Below are 15,070 nucleotides of genomic sequence, written 5' to 3'. Positions count from 1 at the left end.
TGTGGAACGTGGCTGTTTTGGCTTGGTGATATCTGCAGTATAACATTAAGACCAGGATACAGCTGTCTGGTGACTAAACCCACAATCAGTGAATAAGTGCTCTCCCATCACCAGACATTATCAGACATCTGTTTCCTGTTTTCATTCTTTTGAGTTGTCATTCTATTCATGTTTCCCTTTCACCTGTAGGCCCCTTAAGGTGACCACAACAAAGTATGCCCATCCATTTGGTTATGATTTTTTTTAAATCACTATTACTCAGAATAACATGGTCATTCTATCTCAAATAGGATACATTCTAAGATTGTACATGGTAAAAACACTTTTGTTTTGGTCTTCATTTAGGTGACTAACTTCCTTCTAAAAACTTTTCCTGTTGGAGCAGTACCCAAGTACCAACCTGCAGAAAATACAATTGTCAATTGATTCATAAAAGAGAAACCCATTACAGCAAAAATAAGGGAAGGTAGTAAATAACCAAAATTGGATGCAGTAAGTAGTCTACTTTATAAAAAACTAAAAGGTACCTCTTGCAATTTGAGGTTTTATACTTTCTAAAAGAACCAGGACATATAACAAGATGCAATGGGGAAGTTAATTGCTGTGAAAATAATTTAAAACCAATTATGTTTTCTTCTTAAAGTCAATACTTTTAAAGTGATGCCCTAGTTTATAGAGTTCAAGCATGTAACTGGCTTAAAATTACTAGTATAAAATTTTTTAAAGGGCCTGCCAGATGTGAAAAATAGATACAGAAGGCATTTAATAAAAATAAGGAAACTATAAATACTCCAAAAATGAAACTTTTCCAAAGTTTCCATTCTCTTTGAGGTAAGGCATTCAGCATAATCTTATTTTAGCTTTTCTAAAATTACAAGCTAACACTGACAAAGTACTCCTTGTAATAGAAAAAAATTCACCAGATGAGTACATAGTTTACAACTTAAGAATGAGATCGTTTTAGAGAATGGACAGTATACTGAATGAAAAAATTCAACAATTCTGCTCTGTCTCCCCATTTTGTGTGTGTTTGGTCTGTCACAGCATTTTTGCTATAATCAGCAGTGAAAACGTATAAGATCAATAAGAAATAATTCATTAAAAACATTTCCAGAAGTACTGTGCCCACTAATGTTTATTAACAAAGTAAAATGATCTGAATTTTTCTAAATACTCACATTTTGACCTACAGTCATTATAGTTTGAAATTCATCTCAGACGCTAACAGAGGCTTATTCCCCCTCCAATTGCTTAAACCCTGCTAAATCAGGCTATGAGTCAATGACGCTTGACAGAAATACACTTCATGATATGCAGTGGTGAAAATGACAAAATGAGACATGCAGAAAAATTTCAGACTAAATAATTCCTTCTGACTGTTTAAAAGCATTCAGGACACATGTCTGATCTCCAAAGGGAATTTGTACATGTTTCATCATGTCATAGACATAAGTTTTATTTAATTTGGTTTCTCATATTTTATTTTGATTTTACCTAAAAAAAAAATAAGAAAGAGAAAATACATTATCCAAAAGTCAGCCCCATACATTTTGAGTCTATAGTACAGCGGGAAAATGAAACAAGAAACTGTGAGCATCCTAGGCTCATTTTCTCAGTATTCTTGAGACTTCTTTTTTTCTCTTTAGAATTCATGAGCTATAATATTTAAGGAGGTTTTCATCTGTGGGCTTCAGGATTTTCTTTTCAGCCATATTTACTACCCAGCCTGGAGCAAGACCAAAGAAAATCTGCCTTGGGTCCTTTCGAGTACTCAGCATTTTGAAGAGTTCATCCTTAGTGATATCAGGTAAAATGTAACCATATTTCTTGGCTAGTTCAAGTCTTGCTTCAGGAAACTGGGCTGGATCTGCCAGGTAGCCACGGTTCCTGGCGTCAGTATAATATGGCACCAATTCTTCAGGTGGAAGCATTCGCTTGGGAATAGGTTGTCCACGAAGGAAAAACGGAACAGGTTTGCAGAGAATCTCTATTTTTAAAAATGGAGATAAAAACATTAGTCATGTAAATCACTAGCTTCTTTTATAAGCTACAAATTTTCTTTAATTGACCTTTCGATGCTGTTATGGGGGAAGACAGAAATGGGTTGCAAACAGGAAACAGAGAAGAGTTTGCATAGAGATCAGTGTGCTGAACCTTACCACATGTTGTGGAATTGGAGAGATGGAATTCTGGAATGTAAGGGAACAGGTAAAAGTGGGCATAGAGAGCTGCTAAGGAATTTTTGGACTTCTTGTTCCTGGGAGAGCCTGAAGCTGATACTTCCTCTTGTGCTGGATCTGTGTGAGCCTAGGAGAAGTTTGGTTTCCTATTCCTTGAAGCCAAAGCTACCAGCTCTGGAGTTCCTATTTGGATAAATCCTGCCTACTTTGTGATCCACTTGTGTTTCCAACCCACTGATAGAGTGTTTCTAGCTGTTCTAAAGATCTGTGTCCAGAGAGCCAATGAACCTATTTGTCATGGGAAGGCCTACAGCCATCTTAGGCCTAACAGGCCAGGGTTGTTCCCGGAGATAAGGATCAACCCAAACTACTTTGAAGAATTATATACCTTGCCTAAATTTATCTGGGAGGATTATAGTGTCAGGTAGTCAGATAGTTGGGGCAATTTTAGACTGCTAGAGTAGGAAATTAGGCAGCCAGAAGACCAGAAGGCATTCCTATGCAGGGGTCTTATTAGGTGGGAGGATTAGCTAAAATTCTTAGATCAGGGTATCCTATTCCCTAATTCTCCCCTCCAGATTACCCTGGTTAAAATAGTTTTTTTACATCTGTCTGAGGTATATGAAGTACACTGGCCCTGTGAGGAGGCTCACAAGGCCCTTCTCAGTGGGTTACCAAGGAATTAACCAAATCTTGGTATCTTACCATTAAGAGAGAACCATCTATCCAGACTATCCACCTATTTCAATGCAAAGGAAATTAGGAATAAATTTAACATTAACAATTGTGGAAAGGAAAACTGAGATTGAGCAGGTATTGTTTGGAATGTGTGTACCTCAATCCTTACACAATACTTCTGTTTAATATGTACCCCAAAGTAAACAAACAGAGCTAGGTAATCGACCTTCTAAAGACCAACACTAAACATAAATATTTAAATGTACACTATGGAGCAAATGAAAAAGGATTTTTTTTGTTTGTTTTGGTTTTGTTTTTTTTCCTGACAGATAAAAGATAGACTCAATATACAGAATGAGAAATACATCTTTGGACATGTCCAACATGGAAATCTATATTTGTTACAAAGATTTTATATTTCTTTCTTTTTTTATATGACTTGAGCTTCGTTCAGTCATCAATAACCAAGTACCAAGACCAGAGAATCAAAACTGTAATGTACTTCTAATGTTAATAGGTACAATCCCTTTACCTTTTAGGTAAAGAAAATGAGGCCAAGAGACATTAAGTGATTTGTTCAAATTCACTAAGGCAATAAAAAGAAGCAGAACTGAAAATGATATATGACTTCAGTTATACCCTGAAAAGTCTGGGGTAATAAAATACAGTAATAAAGAAGTAAGAGATCTGGAAGAACTTCAGGTTTATTGTGAAAGAGTAACTATACAAAAGCCTTAATCTCCTCAGTAATCTCTAGTTTAGAAACCTAAATGGAATAATTGTGGGGACTTAAAGGATTTTCAACTTAAAACAAGCTGACTTGAAAAGGCAAATTTGATGCCCAGGCAGAAGACAACTATAAAAATCAAGCACAGGGATTGGACTATCTAGCTTCCTTCGAGGTTCAGATCAAAAAAGATACTTCCTATTTTGGGCCTTTTCTAATTCTATAACAGTTTTGCCTTTTCCCTGAAATTACACTGAATATATTTTATTACTTTATCTATTCCCCCACAGTAGAATATAAGCTATTTGAGGGCAAAAATTGCTCCATTTTGTCTTTGTATCCCCAGGCCCTACCACTTTTGCTATGATGAAGATATTCACTAATGCTTATTCATTTGAATTGAACTATGAAGAAATAGTCCTACCATAATTAATGTTCATAGAAAAAGTTACATCCAGGATATCGCTTAAGAAATTGCTTAAGCAGGCAGAAAGCAGAGCAGTCAGCAAAATATTTTGCAAAGAGTTCCATTAAAACATACTTCAAATGAACATCATAGAAAGCTACTATGGTCTAGTGAAAAGAACAATAAACTTCAAGCCCAGACAGTGGGTTCTAGCTCCACCTCACCCTACCATTAACATATTGTATGATCTTCAGCAAGGGCATAACTTCTCTGGGCCTCAGCAACTCATGCCAAGTAAAAATGTATTACAACACTTTGCAGTTTCTCATTTTTAGCTTTTATTATTTGGAAAATCTCCAGTTATTTGGAAAACTCAGTTGTGGGTCATGCCAAGAAAAAAATGATGAAATAACAGAGTATGTTGCTTACAGAGACAGCATGGCTTGGTAGGGAGAATCAGAGCCAGGAAGCCTTAGGTTTAAGAACAGTCTCTCACACATACTACTTCTGTCAAATCATTTAACTTTTCAGTGCTCTAGGCAACTTCTAAAGTTATGAGGTATGAAGAAAGTACCAACCTGCACTGGTAGAGGGAATTTACCTATATTCCTTATACCAGTGACATCATAGTGTAATGTGGAAGTATCCTAGAGGTATGTAAGATGTTTTAACATGTTTATTTTAACAAAAAGGGATAAGAGGAACTGTTAGATATGACCCTAATACTCTTCAAGCTACCTCCACCCAGTTCCTAAGTCTCCTGCTTAAGGAGAGCCTTCTGTTCTTCTTTAGGCCTTACCTACACCTCCCTGTGCTATCTAAAACCCTTTCCCAGGCTATTTGACTTAACCCTAATCTTTCCACCAGTAATTAAGAAAGAAAGAAAAGGAAAAACCTGTGTTTGGTTGCTGTATTAAGTAACTCAAAGTTATAGGTGGAAAGCTTTGAATTACCTTAGCCAATAGGAATCCTGGTAGATGGACCACTGCCAGATGATGACTGGACTCAGGGAAATTAGTTTCTCCAAGTAAACCCTCGAGAATCCTGACTGTCCAGGGAAAATCTCTTAGAACAAAACTCCTCCTTTAGCGTGGAATTGTAGGCAGAGACAAAACCCACTCCCAGCTCAGATAAAATCCAAGAAGGAAGTAGTTTAGTAATTTTTTCAGTTTTAGACTCCCACAATTCCTTGCTACCAGAATCCTTTCCCAGGGCTTATATTCCTACAAGAGTCCTAGTCCTGATCTTATACTACTCTACTATCACCAAATGTTCAAAGAGTAAATATAGTCTTCCATAAACATAGTCAGAAAAATAAATACATCTCAAATGCACAGTTCAACTTCTTAAAACTTTGTGGAAAACCATCAACTTGCAATTATAAAGTATCTTCCCTTGTGGGGAAGAATAAAATGTAATTAAAAGTACAGAGAATTAATTTATTCAATAGTAAAGAAGAGAATAACTGGAATCCAGATCAAAAGTGGCCCAAAGAACTGCTCCCAGTGCACACATCTGCCACTTGCTAAGGGACCTGCAAACTAGAACACTTCCATAGGTTTTTGGCAAAAGTATCTGTGTGTTAGACAAACCCCAATCTTGATGTGGTAATAGCAATAAATCAGCAATTCATGGGGGAAGAGGGAGAGTGTTAGACTCAAAGGCTTTTCTACTCCCAAATCATAGGGAATTACTGGTTTTCATAAAACTGTATAAAAGATGATGTATACTAAGTTGCTTGAGAACTTGACTGTATTACGAAAAAGTCAGAAACTCATATTCCACAATTATGTTACAGTTATACATAAATATTAAGTTTTTAATTATAACAAATAAAATCATAGTAGTTTGACTCAAACTCCTCTTATTTGTTAGTTGTATGTATCTATAATAGTCTTTAATGCTGGGCAATATGGACATGTGACAAAAGTATGCTCATCTTACTAAGCCTTCTAGCAATTTCCATTTAAAAGCGACAATAGAGGCAGCTAGGCAGCAGAGTAGATAGAGTGAAAATGAAGGGGAAGGCTGCCTCAGCAAGAACAGAGCACCAGGCCTAGAGACCAGAAGATCTGGGTTCAAATTTGGCCTCAAACACTTCCTAGCTATGTGACCCTAGGCAAGTCACTTAAACCCCAATTGCCTAGCCCTTTCCAGTAAAGGTTTAAAAAAATTAAAATAAAAGCTGTAGTACCATATTCAATGTGAAATCACCTATTTAACAGATGAAAATCATATTAAATTTTACAACATTTCAAATACAATTCTTGGTACCTAAGAACATTCCTCTTTTCTCAGATTCATGTAGTCTTGGGGGAACTAATCCTTTTTTGTAATGCTGGCTGCATACTTTGATTTGTAGCAATATAATTTCAATAATGCTTACCAAAAAAACAAGCAAAAGATAGTTGTTGTTCCCATATTACATATCCAAGAAAACAAGTAGCAGTTTCTTTTGTTTAGGATTTAAAGAGACATGATATAGCACCGAGCACCTCTGATATTCAACTATTGTAAAGAGTAGGAAAATGACAGATAAAACTTACCCAGGCTTCTTGGATCATAAAATGCTGTAGTTATAACACCTCCATTTCTTTCAATTGCAGCTATGGCTAGTTCTGAGGCCATTTGTACTTCAATATTAATTTTAGCCTTAAAGGTATCAGCACCCTGTTGGGATTACCACAAATAATCAGAAAATATTTAGAACTGTGGGGTGGGAATTAGAATTGACTATAGCATGATTTTTTTTTCTGCTTAAGTGTAATTTATTTTTAAAAGCTCTACAATTTTAAAGAGGAAAATAAAACTAGCAATTCTCATTCCAGAAAATTGAAAATGACTTTCCTGTAAATCTATTCATTCAATATTGATTAAATACCTGCTTTATACACTGGTTACAAATGAAGAAAGGCATTTATGAAGAATCCTGGATGAATGGAGAAGGATCTCAAAAGATCAAAATTAGAAGGAAATATTTCCTATGGGGTATGAAAGTGGGGTAGAAGGAAGCAGGATAAGATTGAAGAGCTAGGAATGCAGAGTTCATGGAAGAATGGGAGAGAATAGAAGCTTTAGGAAACAGAACAGAGTAAGGTGACTTATTTGAGTGGAAAAAACTCATCAAAGGCAGAAACCTAAATAGTACTGGATAGGCTGTGACTGTCCAAGTCAATATTTAGAGGTGAGATTTAAACCTAGGTCTTCCTGACTACCATTTCAGCATTCCATCCACTATTCCATATTACCTCTTAAAAGGGAGATTTTATATTTTATTCTATGGGAAATGAAGAGTCACTGAAAGTTTTTGAATAGAGTATGTGAAAAATGGTCAGATCTACTCCTGATGATTATTTTGAATTACTTTCAAGGATTCTATCAGTAAAACTTATGTTAAGTACATACTTTCAACATATATTTACATATAAAATATATATACATATTTACTTGCTTATAAATTATTTGCATGTTACTCTGTACATTAGAATGCTTACAAAAAGAAACATTATAAATGGAGTCAACAGGTATCACCTGGAGTTTGAGTAGGGGAATGCCATAGTCAAATCTCTTTAGGAAAATCACTCTGGCAGGTATTCAGAAGATGGATTAGAAATGAGGAGACACTTGAGATAGGATATCAATTACAACAGTCCAGGCCAGAGGTGATAAGGGTTTGAACTAGGGAAATGAGCAGACAGATTCGAGAGATATGGAATTATGAGGTTTGGCAGCTGAAAGGATACGTGCAGTGAGGGAAACTGACAAGTTAAGGATGAAATCAATGTTGTAAACTTGAACAACTAGAAGTGTTTATTTTATCAAATGTAATAGATAAGTTTGGAATAAGGGTGGGTTTAGGAGCCAGAGATCAGTATACATTGGGAAGAGAATTTTCTTAATGGTGCCTCCAAAGCTACTGAAGTTACTGCTGTTGAACCCCTGTTTGGGGTTAGATTCTGACTGCCCTAAAAGTCTGGCTCCTAGGAAGGAAGGAGGGGAGTCTCAGAGCTCACACAGAGAAGAAGGGGCTGGAAGGATAAAGGATGATATAGTTGTATTGGAGACAAATTCTATAGCAGGCTATCAAAGAGAAAACAGATCTCACTACATCTTCCTACTTTCCAAATTGTTGATCACACATCTCTCAGGGCCAAGCCCCAGGGACCACTTAGACCACCATTAGTGCCAGGACAGACTAGAAAGGGGGAGGAACTGGGATTAAGGAAAGAAATTAGAGGACTATTATAGTGGACTAACTGAGAAGTGATCTGGGTCTGAACTATAGTAATGATAAAGAAACTTTAAGAGATGAAAGATGGGAGATTTTCCACAGGAGAAAGAATGTGGAAATAGAATAGACAGTACTTGGCAAATGCTCAGATGAGGAGAAGAAAGAGTTAAAGATGAAACCAAAGTTTTAAGCTGAGTGATGAGAAATATGGTGGTATTCTCAACAGAAATAAAAGATGGGTGGGAGGACGGGCAGGTTTCACCTTATTTAGTCCCTTATTTCATCTTACCACTGTTACTTTTCATTCTTTATCTACACCTAGGGATACTTCAATTTCCCCATATTTCAACCTGACCTATCCTTTATCAAGAGGTAACTAAGTAACCCTTTCTTCCTTTTGCCAAATGTTGGAGATATAGAATCAGTCATTCCAGATGACAAGGAGATTCTAATATGAATAGCCAGAGTATGATAGGTCACTTCAAGAAAAAGGGGAATATGCCACTCCAAATTCAATAGTAACATCATTGGTAAGTCTTAGCCTGGGTCCTAACATTTTGCAGATGAGAAAACCAAAAGCAAAAAATAATTGTCTAGCCCAGTATCACACAAATATTAAGTGGTAGATGGATCAAACCTGGGTTGTGACACTAAATCAAGCAATCTTTGGACTGTGCTATGATTATACTATGAAAATCCTTAAGTATGATAAATTAGCAATGAATACCATAGATATTACATTAGAGAGATAAGTGTTTAATCATTCCCAAACTAATATATTAAAACAACTCTTTGAGGGAAAGTCTTTAGAATTAATAAGATGCTATCATATTATTGGAAGAAAATTAATCTTATTCCTCTTGAGATTTAAAATAGTTTTTTCTTCCCTATTGTCTGATGCTTTCTTTTTGATACTTAAACATTCCTGGAACTCATTTTTTCAAAAGAACCCCCAAATACTTTTAATTAAAATGAATCCACAGTACCCTCTAGTGGACACTACTTGCCATTCATTAGTTAAATGAACCTGGCATATGGAAATTGTTTTATATTCTGTTGCACTGTCTTTATTTATACTGTCCTATACTTAGACCTAGGAAAATACCTTATAAAGTCCATAAACTAGTTGGACAAAACTTGTATTAGTAACCTTTAGATAAATTGATGTGCTTATTGTAAATTTTGAGAATGTTAGTTCTTTCTTTTTGAATGTGCATTGCCTGTTGTACTATTTGGAAAAAAATCATTTGCATTCACACTGTGGATCATGGTTAAATTAGAAAGGAAATGGATCGGGGGCAGCTGGGTAGCTCAGTGGATTGAGAGTCAGGCCTAGAGATGGGAGGTTCTAAGTTCAAATCTGGCCTCAGCCACTTCCCAGCTGTGTGACCCTGGGCAAGTCACTTAACTCAATTGCCTAGCCCTTACCACTCTTCTGCCTTGGATCCAATACACAGTATTGACTCCAAGATGGAAGGTATGGGTTTAAAAAAAAAAAAGGAATTTGAGCTCATTTTTGGGGTGAAAAAACCTTTGTATTCTACCTCTCCTTGGCTGAGACAGTGTGTCACCAATTGTAAGCTATGTATTTTTGATTTTTTAAAACATCTTTTATTATTTTTCCTTGCATGTGCAATATAGTATTTAAACTCAAATACTCCTTTTTTTCTTTCTCCCAAAACTTGAAGCACATCACCAGCAAACAGACAATTAAACAAGCTCCCCCCCCCCCAAAGTATAACTTTTCTTGCAATTTAATGGCACCATTATAGATCAAAGGCCCTATCATCAACAGATGTGGATAGAACCTCCCCATATCCAGGTCATGATCTCTTTTCACCTTAGCGCTCATGGCATCATCCTTGATCCTAGGACACTCATCTCCAGGAGACAGAGATGTTTTGAACTTATCTGTGTAGTTATTAGAGTGAAGACAAATAGTCCCACAGTTGTTTGGTCATATACTCAAAGACTTCCCAGGTTAATACAAACTACCAGAGATATGTTCCACAGGTATATGCTCCATGGGTGCTGGAGAGCTCCAACACTTCCATACCACTATTGAGCTTCAAAGTAAGACTTTAGTGGAGAAGAATGCTTCCTTTTAATACAACTGTTAAAAGCCAAAGATGAGAGAAATCTCAGGAAAATTATATACTGCTAGTGGTACTATAAAATGAAGCCACAGATAGAGTGCTCTATTTGGAGTGAGGAAGAACTGGGTTCAAATCATACTAGCTGTGTCACACTGGACAAGTCTCACCCTCTATGGGCCTCAGTTTACTCTTCTCTAAGATTCCTTCCAGCTCTAAGTTATATCTTATGAACTATAAAGTTACAGATACTCTTTGACCCAGAAATTCCTTCATGAGGACTATATCTCAAAAGAAATAACCTTTTTAAAGAAAAAAAAAACTGTACAAGTTTATAGTTTCATCATTCAGAGTAGGAAAAAACTAAAATGTCCACCAAGAGAAATGTTTAAGAAACCAAGATAGAAGACTTAAAATAATCATATTTACAAACACAAAGATCGTATTTGGTGATTTCAATTTAAAGTGAATTAGTATTTTAGATTTTTAAAAGAACTACAACTCTGAGAATAATGTTCATTAGTTTTGTTTTTTTTGCAGTTGCTTAGGTTTATAATAACATTTTGTGTGCTCTGTGTGTATGCACATATATTTAAAGTACTATATAGCATAGTATTGTGAGTAAAGGCAGCAAGGCATTATAATGAAAATGTGGGTTCAAGTTCTACCTCTGCTTTTCAATGAAATATATGTTTATATGTTTTCTCATTTCTGCTTCTTATATTGCCAGACTTATGCCCCCACCTCTTCTGCTCCCCTCTCCCCCCAATAATAACAATAGCTAACATTTTTATAGCAACAACTCTGTGCCAGGCACTGTGCTAAAAAACTCTTTACAATTTCTATCTCTTTTAATCTTCACACCAACCCTGGGAGATAGGTGTTAGAGCTTTCTCCTGAGCATATATCTTTTATATAAATAGAATGTGATCTCCTAGAACGTAGAGACAGATTTCTGGCTTTCTTAAGTTATCCCCAACACTTAGCTTACTTCCTGGCATATGGGAATTTCTCAATAAATGTTTGTTGACTAATTGACATTCTAGCTCTGTGATCCTAAGGAGTTATTTAAACTCTCTGGGTCCCCAGCAATTCCCTAAGATGAAACTGTAGTGTGGTTGTAGATCTGCATTAGTTAAAGGAATTCTCTCACCAGAAACTGAGGAAATCAATTAAAGCACTGGTTCTACCTAATCTACTATTAAAAAGTAGTATTTGTAGAATATTAACCATCAAGAGACACAATTATGATTTCATAGGTATGTATGTATGCTCCTTTAAGGAAGGGCTTTGTATTCTCGGCTCTGAGTAAATATTTCGGCCCTTAGTAAAGTTGGAATTGAAGAAAATTTCTATAGCACAGAAAAAAGATACATATCAGACGTACCTCTTCTACCAGCTGTACACCATAATCCCTTTTAAGTGGCTGAACTGTCACACCTCTTCCATTTACAAGTTGGGTTAAATCAATTGGTTGAGTAGGATCTACTCGACCTAAATCAATCAGGTACTGTAGCCTATTGAGACTCAAAGGATGGTATTGTCTTCTAAAGCTAAAAAAACAAAACAAAACAAGTGGTTCAAAACTGGGTCAAAGTAATGTTGGTGAAGGTAACACTATTTAGTCCAGTCCCCTACCCATCCATCTAAGGCAATACTTTAAATGGAAACATTTCTCCCTTATGGTGCCCACTCCCAAACAAACAACTGCCAAGTTCTATAACCTTTTTTTTTTTAATTTACTGCCTAATTTAGGCATTTAAACTAAGCATCTAATGCTCCATTATAAATGTCTGCAATGTAATAAAATAGCAGTAGTTCGCTAAGAGAAAAATGGCTTATTTAATGTGCAAAAAAATCCTGTTAATTTACACATAAAGAAAAGATTTTGGTAAAATTTCAGTCTGGTTATGTTGTCTAAATAAAGAATCAATGGAGATCAAAGTAATAAGGTCTTAGAATACTACAAAAATTAGCCTATGAAACAGCAGCATGTTTACCATTGTTTTTAAATAAGGAAATTAAAATTATTAAATTATATCATGTTGATTCATGATGTAGTCACTTCAATCTAAATAAGCTAAAAAAAAACCTTACCTATGTCCTTCATTAAATCCATACTTTGGGATACGAAGATAAAATGGAGTTTGACCTCCCTCGAACCCTAATCTAGGTCTGGTTCCTCTCTGCCTTTCTCCTTTATGACCTCGGCCACATTTTCTGCCTCTTCTCCGGCCTCTCCTTTGTCTTTCCTAAAAAGCAAGAATCAATTTATTAATATACAATTTCTAAAAAAAAAAAACACTATAATTTTATCACTTTTATTTTCTTAAGGCTATAGATTGAAGAGAAGGTGCAAATCTGAATCATTTTATTCCATTTTGTCAACTACCTCCTCCACACAAAATCCAACACTGAAAACTGGGTAAATTTCTACTATTTCTCTATTAATCAAGCTATTAAGTTCGTACTGTTCAAAAGCAAAGTTCAAGGATAAAGGACAGTTGGGAAAACGCACAGGAAACTAGAAACCAAACATGCTCTTAGACCGAATAACAAACGTGTCAGAGTAAAGTAAATACACTTCAATATGCTACTAAAATAAAGACTATTATTTTCTATTATCCTGTTTTGTAATAAATTTTATTGCAATCATATTTTGGTTTTTTAAAAAGTATTTAAGAATACTATTACTTTATAAGTCAAGTCTTGTTATTTTGTCAGATACTTTGTGCCAGTTATCAAGTAGAAAGTCAAACAACAGAGGGTATTTAGTTGAATGAAACAAGGTAATGTAATTCTTCGTAGCATGATAGTCCAACATAAGAAAATGCAGAGTGGACCAAGAGCGGGTCAGCAAGTCTGAACTGTCATCCTATTAAGAGACATAATCTCTCGGTGCCCCTAGGCAGCTAAACCTAAAAAATGTGGCGGCTGCCTAACATATTTGCACAGGTAGAAAGCGGTTTGTTTTGCCTTTTTTACCCTCAAATTAGAGGTCCGGAATAAAAATAAATTACTAATTGCACGTGTTGGGTCAAGAAAGGTAATGGAAAAGAAGCTACATTTTAGAACCAATTATGAACATGTATAAACATGAAAGCAAATATCTTTGCTAGCCTGCTGCTGCTGGGCCTATTGCAGACCTACTGCAAAAGCATCATGGGGAGGAAGGGGGGGCTTTGTAATGCTTAACACAAGAAGCTCAGCAAGAGCAGGGGCAGCAGATGTCAGGGATGGGGGAATAATTTCAATACTAATTCTACCCTTCCCCCACCCCGGAAATAGTGTGGCGGGGTGGGCAAAGATAGTTTCAATTTCCCATCTGCTGTCAGTTTACCAGTTTCTTGGAGCCGGGATTGGGTTTCAGGTTGGCCAGGCTGACGCGCGGCAGAGAGCGCAGAAGGTCCAAAGCCTTGGATCCGCTGCCGGCACCTAAAACAAGGCCCGCCATGGATGCCAGCCCGCAGCCAAGGGCTTCCAAGGACGAGCGAAGAAAGCGCTAAGGTCCCACGTGGGCGACGCGGAGCCTGCCGCTTTACGGCCGTGGCCCCTCCTCTGTCGCAAAATAAACTTCTTGGAGTCTTGGGGCTAACCTGAAGACTCCTAAAACTCCGTCCCCGAGTGGTCTCGAACGAATGTAGTTTTTTTCCTTTTAGGGGCGGTGTCTCGAACCCCGCCCTGAGGTGAGAAAGACTTTAGAATCCCCGGGATCTGGGATCTCTAGTACAGGCTACCTTCACTTGCTCTTTTATCTTCCTGTCTCAAGTCTCACCCCATTCCCGTCAATTTTCCATTCAAGCTACTAAAGTCGTTTTTCTAAAGCACCGTCCGATTTGGTTAGCCTTTCACTCAGTCAACTCCATTGTCTCCAAAAATACAAAATGCCGTTTCGCTTTGAGAGCCCTTATACCTAGCCCACTCGTACCTTTCTAGTCTTTTTACACTTTACTCCCTTTACACACATACTCTTTGATCTAGTGACACCAGCGTCCTGGCTGTTGAATGAATAAGACCCTTCATCTCTAGAGAGGCTCCGGGTATTTTCTCAGCCCTTAAAGCCTATAATGCTCTCTCTCCTTTGCTTACTACTGACCTGGCTTCTTTTAAATCTCAGCTAAAATCCTTTATTTTGCTGGCAGACTTCCCCTACCTCTCTTAATTTCAATGCTTTCCCTCTTTTAATTATTTCTTATTTATCTTGTATATAGCTTGCTTTGCATGTATTTGTTTTCATGTTATCTTCCCCAGTTCAGCTGTAAGCTCCTTGAGGACAGGAACTGTCCTCCCTCCCCCTTTCTTTTCTTTTTTTTTAATCCCCAATGCTTATTAGCACGTCTGACTGGCACAAAGTAGAAGCTAAATGAATGTATATTAAATTGAGTTGAATTTATTGAGCCTGACATTTTTACTTTATTTATAGCAACCAAAAGTCTTTCTCTACATAGATATTAAAAGTCTACTTCTAAAAGAAATATATATGTAATATATATAATAGAGAGGGATAAAGAGAGACTTAGTAGGGGTATTACTGGAACAGAGGGTATCACATTTTATAACCCTTTGAAATATGCCTAAAGGAATATAAAACTCAGATTCAGTAATACCACAAGGAGAAACATTTACAAAATTACTTATAGCAGCTATTTTTTTGGTGCCTAAGAAATGAAAATTGAGGAGATGTTCATCAATCCTATGTAAAGCTGAACAAATTGTAGCATATGATTGTGGAGTACTATTGTGCTGTAAGAAATG

General features: G+C 36.5%; 1 protein-coding gene across 1 annotated transcript; it reads right to left on the bottom strand.

The window, feature by feature from the left end:
* Positions 1–1,117: 1,117 nt before the first annotated feature.
* MRPL15 (mitochondrial ribosomal protein L15) lies at positions 1,118–14,397 on the bottom strand. Its single transcript, XM_001379718.5, has 5 exons — positions 13,656–14,397; positions 12,413–12,567; positions 11,703–11,868; positions 6,538–6,661; positions 1,118–1,987 (listed from the first exon to the last, which is right to left on the bottom strand). Exons 1-5 carry the CDS (start codon positions 13,767–13,769, stop codon positions 1,650–1,652), a joined length of 897 nt encoding a protein of 298 aa, XP_001379755.2. The 5' UTR covers positions 13,770–14,397; the 3' UTR covers positions 1,118–1,649.
* Positions 14,398–15,070: the final 673 nt, after the last annotated feature.

Source organism: Monodelphis domestica, chromosome 3 (genome assembly GCF_027887165.1).
Source record: "Monodelphis domestica isolate mMonDom1 chromosome 3, mMonDom1.pri, whole genome shotgun sequence".
NCBI classification, from domain to species: Eukaryota; Metazoa; Chordata; class Mammalia; order Didelphimorphia; family Didelphidae; genus Monodelphis; species Monodelphis domestica.
Note: the sequence above shows the minus strand (reverse complement) of the source record. Positions and strands in the feature narration are given on the sequence as shown.

Coding starts and splice junctions, on each gene's coding strand:
- MRPL15 (XM_001379718.5), bottom strand. CDS start 13,769: ATGGCGGGCCTTGTTTTAGGTGCCGGCAGCGGATCCAAGGCTTTGGAC. Junction 12,568..13,655: donor ATCCCGGCTCCAAGAAACTG/GTAAACTGACAG, acceptor CTTGCTTTTTAG/GAAAGACAAAGGAGAGGCCG. Junction 6,662..11,702: donor GTGTACAGCTGGTAGAAGAG/GTACGTCTGATA, acceptor TAATCCCAACAG/GGTGCTGATACCTTTAAGGC.